At 42.9% G+C, this 16850-nt stretch overlaps 1 protein-coding gene across 2 annotated transcripts in view; it reads right to left on the bottom strand.

Annotated features, from left to right (window-relative positions):
* The window catches only part of SUSD4 (sushi domain containing 4), a 123228-nt gene that overhangs the window by 39962 nt on the left and 66416 nt on the right, over positions 1 to 16850 (bottom strand). For both annotated transcript variants that reach the window (XM_058533645.1, XM_058533644.1), the window contains exon 4: positions 224 to 397. In XM_058533645.1, coding sequence (XP_058389628.1) covers positions 224 to 397 — 174 coding nt within the window. The remainder of the gene's footprint in view (positions 1 to 223; positions 398 to 16850) is intronic.

Below are 16850 nucleotides of genomic sequence, written 5' to 3'. Positions count from 1 at the left end.
ATTTCCCATTTAAACTTTAAAACTAGGTGAACAGAGCTGGAGAAAACTATAGGGTGTGATGTGGAGTTTCTAAGAACAGAGCTTTGGTGATCACAGTGAAGACACAGCTGAACCACGTGGGGAGGGTGGTTTTGCTCTCCCTCCGTCATTCTGTGAGAGAAACATGTACATGCTCCACAACAAAGTCTGAGAACAGCCGAGAACCATAGCTTCCGTCCCATACCTTGACAGATGGGCAGGTTGTCCCATGTTCCGTCATCGCGACATGATGAAACCATGTTGTACAGGTCGGGGTAACGGATCTTGAATCCTTCGTGACAAGTGACGATTAACTTATCTCCGTGTCTATATGTCTTGTTATGAATCTCAGCATCTTCAATTTGAGGGATACGGCAATCTGCAATCGTATAAAAATGATACGTTATTTTCGGAATTGAAAATGGTTGTGGTTCACAGCTTCACAAGAAAGCTCTTATGTTCAGCTCTGGTCTCGACGTACACAGCAATCTGATAAATGGTTCCTTATTTATCACTAGGCTCAGGTCCCAGGAATAAACAGCAGCACCTCCTTCACAGAGAAATAGGAAGATGTGGCTCAGGAGGAAGGACTGAGGGCGCAGGGATCCAGTCACAAGAGGAACTTTGTTTCCTGGCCGCAAAACTTCACACCGGAGAGTGGAGCTTATGGACAAGTGTGGAAACCAGTGAAGAAAGACAAGAATCGGGGATTCTCCTGAATTATATATCTGGTTCCACACTTTGCCTGTGTTGTGGATGGTACACAGCACAATGTCACCTGTCTGGCTGGTCCCGCCCAGTCATGCTGCCTCTGCCTGTGGGGTGAGGGCCTGGGCCTGATAAGAAAACATGCTTTGCAGAACAGCAGGGGCCAAGCTGTGGCTGCCTTTGCTATTAGCATTTCCCATCCGCCTTATCTGTTTTTAAAAAGATAATAAATAGAGCAGCACATCCTATTGCCAATATCACAAAGGCTCAGAGCAAGCAGCTCCTAAAAATGGAGGAAGAGCAGGATGCACGTGGACGGGAAGAGAAGAGGCAAGGCTGGGAGTCAGGAGAAGGGCAGTGGAGGACCAAAGAGCCCACGCAACAAAAATGATTAAAAGAGAAAATAAAAAGAATCAATTATGACAATCCACTTCAAACTCCATCCACTTCCAGTTTACCATACAGGCCACTCCACTCTGTGCTGCCAATTTGAGGTCCTGCTCACTCTGCCCCCTCCCACCCTAAATACCACCCCACTAATCCCATCTGGTTTAAATCACATTGGTCACCATGTGTCTCTCTCCGTCTCTTATGGGCACATCTCTGTTTAACATCTCTGATTTTACATACACATACGCTTCCAGCATGAGCTATTTATTTGCCCTTCTAGAGTCAGGTAGGCCCTGACTTACAGATGGATTATGGTCCAAATTTGTTGCTTCTGCATTTTTTGAAACAAAGCAAAATCCAAGAACAGCACTTGTCAGTCACAGAAACTTCCTCCAGAAATTTGTCTCAATGGTCTAAAAGATTGTACGTTTCTCAGCCACTCAAAGCCAACTGAATCCACATAGAATCCCTGACCTTCAGGTTCCCCTACGCTTTGACCTGTCAGCCGAGGCACAGAGCTCTGGGAACCCTGATGCCGGGGGAAGGGAAGGAGCAGTGGCTAGCTGGTGGATGGCTCTGGTGGCTGGGAACTTGGGTGGCTTTAAAAAGAACATGTCCCAGGAGCTCTGAGGTGGGCTTGGGCTGGGTTTACTGGGAGCAAAGGGGAATCTGACAACAAGGACTCGGGAAAACGGAATGTCAGTGATGGGACAGCCTCCGGCAGAAGGGAGCTTCTCCGGCAGCTGCAAGCAAAGGGGTGGTGGCCATTCACTGTCTCCTACGGGTCATTCAAAGTCAAATGCTTGCAAGCCCAGTTCTGCCTGTATTTCAGCCCTCGTTCATTACCACCATTAGCTTGAGAGGGCAGACTGTGTCGCCCACTTCTTCTGACATTCCTTCCACGTCCCAGACCTTTGTACAAACCTAGCAAAGAAGAAATGCCGAGGGAGCCACGTGGACCTCTGCCCAATAACACTGTGAGCACACAGCGCCCCGCCCCCGCCCCAGAGGCCCATTAACAGGTTCTCAGAGCAGCTCCAGCAGCTAAGCCGATCCCTGAGAAAACCCATCATCAGGCCTTCCCTTTGCCTATGGATTTCAACAGACAGGGTCTTGGCTGGAAAACCGTGTTCTGGTTTCAACTTTACCTCTCATTTCTGCGTTTCAGGCTGTGGAAAGGGTTTTTCTAACTGTTCACGTTTACCCAATAGTTTTTCTACCAGAATAGCTGAAATCCCCCCAAATCAGTCCCAGAATAATCCTGACCAGAGTCACAAGACAACTCTTCGCACACCACTGCTACCTTCTTAATGGAAAATGTGAATTACCTTTTTTTCAATATCACGAAGCAGAAATTATTCACAGCAAATAAAAAGACATTTATCAAGGCATCTGTCTGTAAAAACTTGGCTGTAAATAGATCCCGTGGCAGTAATTCATATGACTAAACAACTATTTTCATGATAGACTTAAAATTTGTTCAAGAATTAACCTGTATACTCAGGAGGTAGCCAGCCACAGGGGGTTAAGTCAATGGAAACAAATGTCCATTTGGACACTGTGGACATGTGGACACCAGCTGACCAGGAGCAGAAGCACCCAAGCCTTGTTTCCGAGGGCAGTTTCTCCACATAGTGGTCTATAATATAGAATATCTTGAACTTCTAATTAGAACTCCAAGTTTCCATAAGCAGGAGTTGGGGTCTACTGCAGAGCATATGACACAAGGTTCAAAGGGAACTCACAGCCTCCCAAATCCCAGTAATCAGGTACTCTGCTCAAAGAAGAGCCACCACAGGGAGTGACACAGGATCAATTTACTACATGAGAGGAACCACATATCACCTGGGGAGTCAGAAGTTGGAGTTCAACTCCATTAAGGTAGAGAGGCCAGGAGAGGCTGTGTCCTAGGAGTAAGGACAAAACAGAAATAGACCAGCTCTAACAAACACAAAACTAAATGACAGAAGAAAAGTCATCCCAATCCTTTCCAGTTTTCTTATCTACAATGTCTGGCACCCCATCCCCCCACTGAAGGAGGGTGCAGTAGGACGAAAGGGGCATCTAGAATAAGTATGTGCCCCACTCAGTTGTCTGCAGCAGTAAATAACTATAGACCTTATTTCTATGGAAGGAAATAAATCCAGGAGCGCTAGCATCTGAAAAGAATGTGTAATCTTCATCAATTCTAAAGTGTCAAATAGAAATCACACGATGCTCTACAGCACAAATGCATCCGGTCGACAGAAAGAATTTTTAAAAGGCACTTCAAAAATCTTGTTACCAAAGACGAGGAAAAAAGGTCTCTTAATATCTGATTCTGTCACGTGGAATTAGGTCAACAATCAAAACTTATGTGTTTAGGGCATAAATGAGCACTTTTGGCTTTTATTCCAGAAATCAGCTTTCACCAGCCCACCACTGTCACTATTTTTGTATCCTGCTTCTAGTAATCATGGGGATTTAATATAATAAATAAATAAAAGGGAGGTAAAAGGCCCTAAGGCAGTATTACACATTTATACCTAGGTACAAATTAATTGATCGGATTAGTTATCAGGAGCACAGTCCTAAACGATGGAGCAGGAACAATAAAAGAAATTTTAAAGAACATGTGCCATGTGTTACGATTTACTTTTCCGTAAACTGTTAGTTACATGTGAAAACATCTAATTCCTTAAAAATGCCAAGTTTCAACATCAATACTCCCCAACAGCATTCCCAGGAACATGAATACCAGATACACACTCAGAGATTCACAATTCGTATCACATATTAAGCCTCTGACAGTCTTGCTGTAAAGAATTCTACTGGATATTGTTTAAGCCAGCATTTGCAAAGCTTATTATTTATTCATCCATCTGTCCACTCATTCATTCATTCAGTGAATTATTGAGCACTTACTCCAGGTCCAGTACGCTCTAGGCGCTGGGGGTAGAGAACAAGTCAAGAATCTTACTCTTATGGCACTTGCAGGGAGTGAGACTGCTGACAGACAAATTAACAGATAAATGAGCTAGAAAATAACAGGCGATGATCCCTACTGATGATCACATAACAAGGTCACATGATAGGGACTGACTCTGGCGCTCCCTTAATTTGGTTAGACAGGAAAGGCGCCTCCGAGGAAATGACATTTATTAAGCTGAGACCTAATGACAAGAAGAATCCAATCATGTGTGGGTCTGGGAGACGAGCATTTCAGGCAGAGGGGACAGTTAGTGCAAAGGCCAAGAAAGAGTTGAGTGTCCTTAAGAACACAAAAGAAGATGTGTGTCTGGAATATAGTGAGCAAGAGGGAGATGGAGAGGCCAGATCATGCAGGGCCTTGTAGATTAGGGCAGGGGATTTGGGTTCTATTTTAATGTGATGGGGAGCTAGCTACTGGAGCTTTTTACACCTGGGCTACATGATCTGATTTATATCCAAAAGGGTTTGCCATATGGACAGTAAAGGATTAACCTCGCTCAAAGAGAGGTTAATCCCTTACCTTTGCCCTCAGCTCCTGGAAAGTAACATCTAAGCCCTTGAAATGTCCAACCTGAGAAGAATCTTTATCCTTGTTTATCTGGAGCCTTTGGGCCACACCAGACAGTCTACACTAACAATGTGACTTAGGCTGGGGGGCCCTGGCCATGCAGTATCAGCTCCACTTTTGGAGGGAAAGGAAACTAAGGTCAGCCACCCAACTAGTCAACCATCTATACGTGACCGAGCCCCAGTAAAATCTCTGGACACCAACCCTCGGGTGAGCTTCACTGGTTGTCAATACTCCACGTGCATCGTCACACATTGTTGCTGGGAGAAACGGGCACAGTCCGTACAGCTCCACTGGGAGAGGACAACCGGAAACTCATGCCTGGTATCTCCTGGACCCCATGGGCCTCTTCCCTTGGCTGATTTTAATCTATATTCTTTCACTACAGTAAACAACAACCATGAGTATAATGGCTTTTCTGAGTTCTGTGTGTTCTTTTAGTGAATCATTGAACCTGAGGGCAGCTTTGGGGGCTTCTGAACTTGTAGATGGCATCAGAAGTGAGGGTGGTCTTGGGGATCTCTGAACTTTGTACCATGGAATCCTTTTTTCACTTAATATAGACTAACATCCCTCAGAATTCTATTGGTGCAGTTCCACACGTCTACTGCTCTATAGAACTACTGTCTCATGCAACAGCACTCAGAGAACGCTGTCCTGACCACCATAATTTACTCAGGATCAGGCTGAAGGTGCTGAATGGAATCAACTGAGGCAAATGATGTCATCAGAAACAATCAACATAAGGCAGAGAAAAGCAAAGGCAAGAGTTGATGCTGTTCAGAAAGAAGGCGACTGGAGAAAGAGGATACTTCATAGAAGAAGAGGGACCACCACAGGGGCCAGTTTTGCTTCAGAAGCAGGGCTAGTTCAGGCTGTTTCTTTCTTCTTTAAAGGATATTGACTCTTACAAAACCTGAAGAAGCATCAGAACAGGATACTTAAGACCTTGTGGCTCTCAGCTGAATGTTAACTCGGAATTATCGTTTTGCACTGCTTAAACCACTGAGAAAAGCCATGTAAAAGAGAGTTGGATGGAGTAAAGTCATTATAAGTAAGCACACTTTTTATAGTTAGTGTTTTTCTTCAACCTGTAGATTGGTATATTTTATTTACTTGTGGTTGACAAAGGTAATTAATATCTTTGTGTTTTGTTATTTAAAGTATTTATTTTTATTTTTTTATTTTATTTTATTTTGTGAGGAGATGAGCCCTGCGCTAACATCTGCCAATCCTCCTCTTTTTTTGCTGAGGAAGACTGGCCCTGGGCTAACATCCGTGCCCATCCTCCTCCACTTTATATGGGACGCCACCACAGCATGGCTTGCCGAGCAGTACGTCGGTGCACGCCCCGGATCCCAACCGGCAAATCCCGGGCCGCCGCAGCGGAGCGCGCGCACTTAACCAGCTTGCGCCACCGGGCCGGCCCCTAAAGTATTTATTTTTATATTGAACACTTGGATAGTAATTCTTTGTGGGTTCTTAGCTGTCTATTCTGAAGGACTAAGACTGCTACACATTTCTTTTCAGCACATATAGAACATTTATAAAAGTTGGCCATACTTGGGACATAAAGAAAGTCTCAACAAATTTCAAAAGACAAATTATAAAGCATATTTTTCTGGCCACAATGAAACTAAGATAGAAATAAACAATTAGAAAATCCCCTTATGTTTGGAAACTGGTAATACCTTTCTGAATAACCCATGTGTCCAAAGAGAAATAACAATAAAAAGAGAAAACATTTTGAACTGAATAACAATGAAAATACTACATATTAACGTGAATGCTGTGCAGATAAAACTATGGCTCTAAATTTCTCTCTAATCATAAATGCGCATATTATAAAAAGAGAAATATCTGAAAATTAAGAATGTATGTCTTGCAGTTGGTTAGGTCAAGTTTGCTAACAATATTGTTCAAGTTTTCTATATCCTTACTGTTTGTTTTTTCCTGATTGGTCTATAAATTACTAAGAGAAGAGTGTTTAAAGGTGTCACTGTGATTGTGGATTTGTCTTTAAATTTCTATCATTTTTTGCTTTATATATTCTGAGGTATATTATTAGGTACACACAAACTTAGAATTATTATTAAATACCCAAATTAAGAATTCATCTAGAAAAATTAGAAAAGGCACAGGCAATTAAACTCAAAGAAAGTCCAAAGAAGTAAATAATAAAGAAAAGAACAAGCATTAATGAAATAGAAAAGAAACATAGACGAGAGAATCAACAAACCCCAAAGTGGGTTCTTTGAAATCAATAAAATTGATAAATCACTGGTGAAACTGATCAAGAAACAAAGAGGGACCACAAACATAACTGTGTCAGAATACAAACGGGACACAGTTACAGACCCTACATTCAAAAAAATAAGAAGGTATTACAAAAAACTTTACACCAACAAATTAGAAATTTTAGATAGAGTCAAATTCCTAAAAAAACCAAAGACTGGCACTGCCTATTAATGCCAGACACAGGAATACCCTATGACCCAGCACTGCCACTCTTAGGTATATATCCAACAGAAATGTGTATATATATATACGAATATATACAAATACACATATATTCACCAAGAGGTGTGTTCCAGAATGTTCATAGCAGCACTATTTGTAATAGACCCAATAGGAAAAAACCTAAATTTCCATTAATATCAGAATGTTCAAATTAAGGTCTATTCATACAATAGAACACTATGCATCACGGGCAATGAACAAACTATGGCTACATGCAATAATATGTATAAATTTCACAAAAATAAAGTAAAAGAAGTCCGATGTAAAACAATACTTACTTTATAATTCCATGTATATAAACTCAAAAAAAAAAAAGGCAAAAGTAAATTAAACTTAAAGTAGTACCATATTTAGGAATGCATAGCTCTGGGTTAAGTGATTACCAGGGGAAGTGCTCACCATAACTCAGGAGACAGGTCACTTCTGAGATGGGGGGAGGAGGTAGTGACTGGGAGGGGGCTTCTGGGGTGCTAGCAGTGTTCTATATCTTCACCTGGATTGAGGGGACGTAGGTGTTTGCTTTGTGATAATTCATTGGACTATTCGGTTTTGTGTACTTTTCTATGTAAATATTTTACAAATTTTAGGGACCGGCCCAGTGGCATAGTGGTTAAGTTTATGCACTCTGCTTCAGCGGCCCGGGGTTCACCAGTTCGAATCCTGGGCACAGACCTCCTCACTGCTCATCAAGCCATGCTGAGGTTGCGTCCCACATAGAAGAGCTACAACTCTACAACTATGATATACAACTATGTACCAGGGTTTTGGGGAGAAAAAAGAGAAAAAGGAAGATTGGCAACAGAAGTTAGCCTAGGGCCAATCTTCCTTAAAAAATAAATAAATAAAAACAAATTTTAAAAAGGTTAAGACAATAATAACAACAACAAAATTAATCCAAAAAGAAGAATAAGGAAATTCACTGGAAATGTAGCGATCTTTCCCAACTAAACTGGGAGATTCTGGGCCTGACAAGTAGAGAGTAATTGACAGAATTTTGGGGAGTGAACGACTAAACATATCGGAGTGCCATTTAAATTTACAAAAGCATAAAGCCTTAATTATTTTCCAGAAAATTTTCCAAAGGCAATTTGACCTCGTATGTAGACACAGAGGTTGTTGGAGAAGGGTTTAGTTCAGAGAGATTTGCCCTAGAACACAACGTATCTGATTTCTTACTTTTCTCTTGATATACAGTTTTAACTATCTTATCTTTAAAGAAACTTTGAGGTCTCTTTCCACCTTCTGAAAAGTAGCCTTCACTTTCAAAGTGATAGAAAGCACTCGGTTGCCAGAGCTGAGCTCACGAGAAAAATAAAAGAGAGCAGTTCAAATGCAATTCTCGTGGGCTGATGACTTACAGAGATTCTAGCCTACATCTGGATGTTCTCCTTGCGAAATGCCTATGGCAAGTATCTCAAGGCGGCCTCGGAGGCCCACCGGCATGAGAATCTCCTGGAGGTGCCCGCTAACTTCAGATTCCTAGTGCATAAAAACTCTAAGAGTAGGCCTGGGAATGTGCATTTTTACATGCCCCTCGGGCAATTCCCATAAAATCAAACGTTGAGAACACTGCTTGATGGATACGTAAGGTGATTGACTGAATTGAAGACAGCAGTCCAAATGCAGAGGCTGCCTCAGATTTAACAAGCCCCAGCCCATCCCTTAGCAGCTGTGTCAGACAAGTGTAATAAAGAGCAGAATCTAATCTGAGCCGCCTGGGAGGTGGCTCGGCACCCGGAGCCTCTCACTCCTGCGGCCCGGCTTTGGGCTCTGAGGAGAATACATTAGTAACAGGACTTTCGAGATGCTGAATGGGGAGCCATGGTGAGCCCCAAACTGTTCAAGGCTGGCATGAGGAAAGATGAATTTCATCTGCTATGGGTTTGGAAGGACACCCGTGGGGGTTGCCCTGCATTTTTCATAAGCAGCCAACCTCATTCTGGATAGTTTCAGTTGCGAGCTTGTGAAAAACTGCTTTCTGGGGACTCTGAATGATCGGCTTGGTGTTCAAGGATGCTAACAATCGTTTTGTGACCTTTATACATGTTCTGACAAGGATCTGTGTATCTGCTGATGCTGTTGCTCTGCATCTGCCTAAGAATTCTGTGACTTAAAGCAACTCCCTACCTCCAAGGCCCCTGTACAGAAAGGGCGAAATCTCAGCGCTCACGTGACATGGGCGACGACGTGAGGTGGCTGGTAAAGGCTGCTATGATCTGGCTTTTCCCTCCACACTTAGAGGGGCTCAGCTGAGCAGGCTTGCGAACCCTCGTCCGCGGCAGTCCCCCTGTCATCTTGCAACGATAACTGATCATTTCTGTTACTTATCTTTGCCGCATCTGCCCCAGTCTCACCTGACTTATTTCCCCTGGATTTTTTTTTCCTTTCAAGTCATGACCACATTTAAGTCAAAGAAATCTTTTTAGGAACAAAATCCAAACTCAAACCGAAGCCACAAAGGGAGGGAGAGTAGTGAAGCCATGACTTCTGTGATAAGCAGCATAAATAAGACATGACAGTGGTCCTGGAGACAGGGAGAGGCACCCCTCTGCTCCTTCCCATCTTAGAAGATGCAAAATGAGAAGAGAGCATCTTAGGGGAAGACATGCAAATACTTGCCCTTGTGGGCACAGGCTGCTGTTTCTGACAACCCATGTCAAAGGCAATAAGAAAGAGGTTTTAGATGATAGAGAATGCACATGAGAAGAAAAGGATTCTAAATAAAACATTTTTAAAGCATCCGTCCGTTTTGGTGAAGTCTCTGGAGCTTGGAGACAACTCACCTTAATATTGGAGTAACTGTAAAAAAGGAGTATGAACATCCCGCTTTTGAGAAATGTTTGCACCCCCCAGTTTCAATGAATAAAGGAGTTATGTGCCAGCGTTACTGCCAGCTTTAGTTCATGAGTCAAGTTGAACCTTTCAATTAAAAATTTATAATGTAATAATAATACTTAAACTCGTATGCACCTTTTTTCCAGGAAGCTCAAGAACTTTCTTAACATCAAATTATTCATCTCTTATAGCAATCCTGGTCAGGTCTAAGGGAGTCAAAATATTTTGTAAGGACTTAAAAATAATGCTTGCTGAATGAACTCATATTTTTCCCTGTTGCACCCTTCAAGGAACTGGAGCAAAAAGGGGTTGAGCGTGGAGACATAGCAAGTTGGGCCATCGACAGGGACAGCTCTCCTGTGCTCTATGCGACCTTTACCCACAACCAGACAATAAGGGAGATCCAGACAAAAAGAGCAGGTGGCAGGGGTAATTGAAATGACCTTAAGAGCTTTTAGAAATACCTATGCTTGAGCTCCCACTGCTTAGAACAACTGAAATAGATCCTCTTGGAGAAAGTTCTAGGCACTGTTATTTCTAAAAGTTCCCCAGGTGATTGTGACAAGCAGCCTGGGTTGCATACCACCAGTATAGTAGAAAGAGCACTGAACTAGGAGTCAGAGAGCTGGTCCTAATCCCTGGGTATTTGTCATGTGACTGTAAAAGTCACTTAAATTCTACAGGATTTAGCTTCTTCTTTTGTAAAATGACAACACTGATATTCTCTGATTCTAAGAACTAATGATCTCCCAGGAGCTCTGTTTAACACTAGAGAGAATCATGTTCTCTTCCCCCTTTTAAAGTAATATCAGACCACATCCCTGCATGAGTGGGTCTTAAAATCTTTTGTGTGTAAGAATCAGTTAGGAGTTTTAAAAAATAGACACTGTCCTTGGCCTCACTCCTAACATTCTGATGCAGGAGATCTGAATATGTATATTTAACAAGTTCTTAATGCAAGTAGTCCTTGGCACACACTTTGGGAACCAGTGGCTGCATGAACAGGTTCTTACCTCTTTAAGCAAGATGCCTCCCCCATGGGGTATGGGTCTGGGGCCATTATGATATGTGTCACCTGCTCCCTCTCCTTTTCCCCAGGAAAAATCACCTTTGGTCAGGTGAGATGAATATACTGGAAAGCAGAGACCTGGATCTGAAGCCCAACTCCGCCACTAGCTACCTATGAGACCATGGGAAATTCAGCCTCTCTGAGCCTCCACTTTCTCATCTGCAAAGAAAGGTAACAGAACTGACTTGGTAGGGTTGCTGTAGTAATTAAAGAAGATAACGCATATAAAGCATGAGTACCCAATGCATAGGACAGACACCTCCCTAAAACACTGCAGTCTTGTTGAGAAGAAAAAACAAAGGCAACGTGCAGACAGGAACAGGTCTATGTGCTGGGGATGAGCAGGGTGCTGAACAGCAAGGGAGCCTTTAGTGTTGGCGAGGGGGGCAGGTTCTGCATTGATGGTGAGGGATCTTCCTCATTCTCCTTCAGCTGCTGCCTCCCTGAACCCCTGTCCATCTACGTCAGCATCCCCAAAGTGCAGGACCTGGGACAGCCAACTCAATTCACAATGCCCTCGGAAAACTCATTCTCCACTGCATGACAATATTGGTAATTGTGGGCAAAGCAATGATAAAATACATAGTAAGCCAATCAGAAGTATGGAAGGAAAGAACGCTCACGTGCTTTCCTTGGGTGTGAGTGACTAAAAATGGCTGAAGCCAACCACACTTGCAGCCTAAAAGTCAGGAAAATCGGTAAAAGAAAAGGCCAGAAATAAAATCAGCAACTTCTGAAGGAGCTTGGTGTGAGTGTTCATGGGCAGAGGCCCATCTGAGAGATGCAAGTCTTAACCAGACCCCCTGTCCAAAGGCTGTGGGGGGATCAGGTGAAGACAGAGGCAGATTGGCTCCACCAGACCAACAGCCAAGTGATGAAAGAAGGCAGGCGAGGAAGCAGCCACGGGAAACAGCGCTGCCAGCGCCCCGGGGCCTCCCTTGCCCACCTCATGGATGAGAACTGCCTGTTCAGACACGCGGGTAATAAATGGCTGTCACATGTGCCATGGCTACAGCGTGTCATTTGCACCCACATCTCCCTCCTAGAGGGAGGGGTCTTTCCCACAGAAGCACTGGAAGGTCAGATGAGGGTGTTCTTTGGATTGTCAGGCAAAGCTCCTGGGTTCCAGCCACGTCTCCCTCCACCCCTGCTCAGAGGCTTTGCCTTGACCCCTGCTATTCGCACAATGCTGCAGGCTGTAGGTACCAGGGTGTCCAGTAAGGGGCCATGCTGGTGGGTGACATTCTCACAGTGAGGAAAACCATCCCAAAGTGGGCAGGGGCTCTCCTTACAGGGGTTACATTAAATGTGTGGCTTCAGCAACCCTTTTGTGTCCGACCCAGTCCTTCCGACCCTCTCCAGCTCACAAGGAACTGACTAGCCAATCACAGAGGAAGGATTTCCTGAGGAAGCCCGTCAGCTCCTTCCCCAACAAGCCGTGCTCTGCAGAGGCCGGCGGAAGCTCTTGTAACAGCATCATGCTGGGGCTGTTCGGAAAAGCACCACAGTGGTTGTAAGCTAGTATGGAACTTGCTCCGGAAGACTCACATTTAAATACGCTGTCTGCAAGACCCGTGGGACTCCAGCTTCACCAAAATTCTTTTTCGTTTGCTTCATATGGATTTATCTGAAACTGACTTGAAACCGAATGACCAATGAGACCACTGACGACGCGCAGAGCTGCTCAAGGAGAAGGTGAGTGGAAGTCCTCAAATGCTAAAACCCCATTTCATAAAAATGTAAGCCCACAGCAGCTCTCATTTAGTCTCCCTCGACCACCACAAGCACACACTCCAGAAGAAGAAACTCAAAGAAGAGAAGAAAAAGTGTTTCTGCACAAGGGGCATGTCGTCTACACCCAAAGGTGCTCAAGGGACACCCTGAATCCACCCAGAGGCTGAGTCTGTCTTTAAAAAATGTCCCAAACGTCATCCCCAGGAATGAGACTCCCAAGGAAGGAGGGATTTGAATGCTGTAGAACATTGTCTTAGAATTTAAGTAACGCCCTCGCCCTACCCAGGAACTATGTGCAATTATTTATTTAGCTCCCTTTTAAAAAAACAAAAACAAAAACTTTTATCTAACTAGTATAACCAATGCCATAAGAGCTGAGATGTATCCTGTATCCCAGCTATATCCAAGGGATGGTTAAGTCATGAAATATTTCCAATAATATTGATAATAAATAGGTTTTGGCAAGATATAGTCTGATTCTTCTCTGCCCCTCCCACATGATATTTGCTCATAATACAAATGGATATGAATTCATTTTATATTAGTCTCTTTGGGATATTTATTTTTAAAATATACTGCTTCTTTACGGCATGCAAACCCAAACCTTAGTCTGAATCACAACACTGACCCCGCCCCTTCTAAGGATTTCAGGGCCAGGGTAGTATCTTTCCATGTCCTGATTCGAATAAGTGTTTGTCAAGTGAATTTATGTAAAGTCAATCTTATTTTATCTCTACCTTTTCTTACGAAATGTGGAAAGGGACATATTTACCAAGGGAAAGTGACCCCCACTAGACTAGTTGAGTGGTTTTGGAAAGGAAGAGACCCAGATGGTGGCTGTCACCCTGGCCTTTAGTCACTGTACTTACCATGCCAGTAGTCCTGTGCCAACTCCAGGGTTTCCTCTCCACCACACTGGTCACCTCCCCTGCTCCCTAGACCATAACATTCTCACCCCTACTTAGGGATGAGCAGACTCTAGTCTTGCAGAAGCAGCTTAGAGAAGCAGAGACATCTCTTAGGCCGAAGGCTTTGGGTGCCATGAAATTAATTCAACACTTATATTAGCAGTTCCGTAAGTACTAACTTCTATACATTGAGTTTATGTGGAATAAGCAATTTAGATTGGAATAAAGAGGCCATGGGAGAAGGGAGATGGCTGGTGCACACGGCAGAGTGAAGTGGAGAATAAAAGAGAGGGAATCTGTGTGAATGCACAAGAAAATATCTGCCTAATACCACCTTCTTTCTGTAGAGCACGTTACTGTTATAAAGCATTTTAATGCATATGAACTTATTTTTTAAAATCTGCATCTCAGGCAGAACTGGCTGACAGCGTGAAGGACTGGGACCAGAAGTTCAAACAACAGTGACAAGACGTGGGGCTAAAACAGACCTGTCCCTAAATCGCCATTTAACTGTGGGAAGGTTCTTAACTGCTCTGAGACTCAGTTTCTCTGTTGATCAACAAAAACTAAATTAGAATGAGGGCTTGGATTATATGATTTCTATGAGTCAATGATGCCATTTGCTGTAACAATGTGCCATTGTGTAACCGATTAGAGGGGGGCTTTTGTGACACAAAGAAGAAAGTTAGACATAACCTTGTAGAGGAAAAAATGCTGGCTTAGAACTAGTTACGGATCTGCTGCTGACTCCTCAGCTGTGTGACTGTGACAAAGTGAGTGAACTTCTCCGAGCCTCCGTTTCCTAATCAGGAAATGAGGATAATGAGACTCATCTTATAGGGTGGTTGCCGTGTTAAATGAGAGAGTGAATCTGAGAGCACTTTTAAACTTTAATGACCTATAAAAATGTGATAATTTATTATTGTTATTACTATTATCACTGCACAAAAATCCATTAGCCTTCTAAGAATTACCTGACAAGAAGAACAAATGAATTCAGCAGCCCTTACTATTCACCCAGCATAAATCCTGATCAGGGAGTAGAGGGGATTTACAAATCAGAGGGAAAAAACGTTCAGCTTCTTCACTGCAATCTAACATCCACGGTAGAGACTTCTACGTGCCCCCGCCTCCTGTAAACCACGTAGAATAAAGAAGGCTTATTAGGACATTAACAACGATGATTTACTCCTCTTTCAGGGCAACAAAAGCAATCTCTTTACACAGATCTTTCGCAGAACAACAAAATTACCAATAATATTAAAAATGACGACACCATCGTACTTAGAAAGGCAACACCTGTTCTTCCAAACTTTCTAAGATGAGGATTAGAAAACAACATCACAACGTGGAGTCCCAGGCCCTCCTTTGGAAACACGTGGTCTTATTTTAGGTTGCATAATAAAAGAACCGACTGCCCACCGCCATCCCCACATACACAGCCCCTCCTGTGCATCTGGGGCTCGGTGTTAAGAATTCCGCACACAGGGGCCGGCCCCGTGGCTTAGCGGTTAAGTGCGTGCTCTCCGCTACTGGCAGCCCGGGTTCAGATCCCAGGCGCGCACTGACGCACCGCTTCTCCAGCCATGCTGAGGCCGTGTCCCACATACAGCAACTAGAAGGATGTGCAACTATGACATACAACTATCTACTGGGGCTTTGGGGAATAAGAAAAGGAGGAGGATTGGCAATAGATGTTAGCTCAGGGCTGATCTTCCTCACAAAAAAAAAAAAAAAAAGAATTCTGCACACAGATCTGTACAACAGAAGCCTCCACTCCACGGTGATTTCTCACTCCCTTTCTTGGAATTTCTATATATTATGTAGTTAATGTACAGGGTTGGAAAGAAGCTCATCCAAAAGGGATAAAGTCTTTTTTTTTTCCCCTAGGATGATCAAATAACAGAGGGCCTTCATCTCTGGGCAATATTCAGGAAGCCTGTTGGGGTTTTTTGGTTCTCTGATGTTTTTGAGTTTGTCTGGGTTTTAAGGGTATCTTAGGCCATAGGTTTTAGCAGGGAAGTCTATATATACAAACCAAATAAATAAACTGTTTTTTTTCCTAGTGAGGAAGATTGGTCCTAAGCTAACATCTGTTACCCATCTTCCTCTTTTTGCTTGAGGAAGATTGTCCCTGAGCTAACATCTGTGCCAATCTTCCTCTATTTTGTCCGTGGGACACTGCCACAACATGGCTTGATAAGCGGTGCATAGCTCTGGGCCCAGGATCCGAACCCTTGAACCCCAGGCCCCCGAAGTGGAGCCCACAAACTTAACCACTACGCCACCGGGCCGGCCCCTCAAATAAACTTTTAATTAATAGAATCATGGAAATCACAGCGCATGGGCTGCATGTAAGAGGGAAAAATGAATTTATTTTTAAAAACCTTAATTCTTTATATTGATTTTGGCTTTTTTGTTAAATACCTTGAAAATAAAAGCACAGATAGCAATTACTTTCAGGTAACACACCACCTCACTCATCCTTTATAATTCCCATAAGGAGGAGCATAATAGATGCCTGATAAATGCTTGTTGAATAAATGATTTAAAAAGTTGCATAAAGATGATATACACTAAATCAGAGTATTAGTTTACATATCATTATTATAAAAGCTCCGTCCCAAAATAAAATCAATAATGGTGTTGAGAGAAGCTGAAATTCATTTCTAATGAACTCAATGAAATGTAAGTTCTATGCCTCATGGAACTTTGGGGCTAGAATTAGTTCTTGATTCATGCTTATTCCTACTTCAGCCTTGCCGATCCTCGGAGATATATAATCAACAATTTGGCGTGCCAATTAGTTAAACTCAATGTATTCTTTTAAACTCCAAAAGTATCTACATAGAGTAAAACAAAAAAATATACAAAGTTGTTTCAACCAACAGATTTAGGGATAATTGCTAGGAGTAAATGAATATCTTGTTACGGCCAATAAATTTCCGGATAATTGCTAGAGTTAAATGTTGACCTTGTCAATCCGTCATTGCTTGCCACAGTCTTTCTTTCTTTAAATGAATCATGTCTAACACAGAACTGATAAGTAGTAATTGATTTAATCCTCAGTAACATGCATCTTCTGTATCATTATATACAGTTTTTGCCCAATATATTTACTGTGCTTTTT

Source organism: Diceros bicornis, chromosome 38 (assembly GCF_020826845.1).
Source record: "Diceros bicornis minor isolate mBicDic1 chromosome 38, mDicBic1.mat.cur, whole genome shotgun sequence".
NCBI lineage: Eukaryota > Metazoa > Chordata > Mammalia > Perissodactyla > Rhinocerotidae > Diceros > Diceros bicornis.
This window is presented reverse-complemented; position numbering and strand designations above follow the sequence as displayed.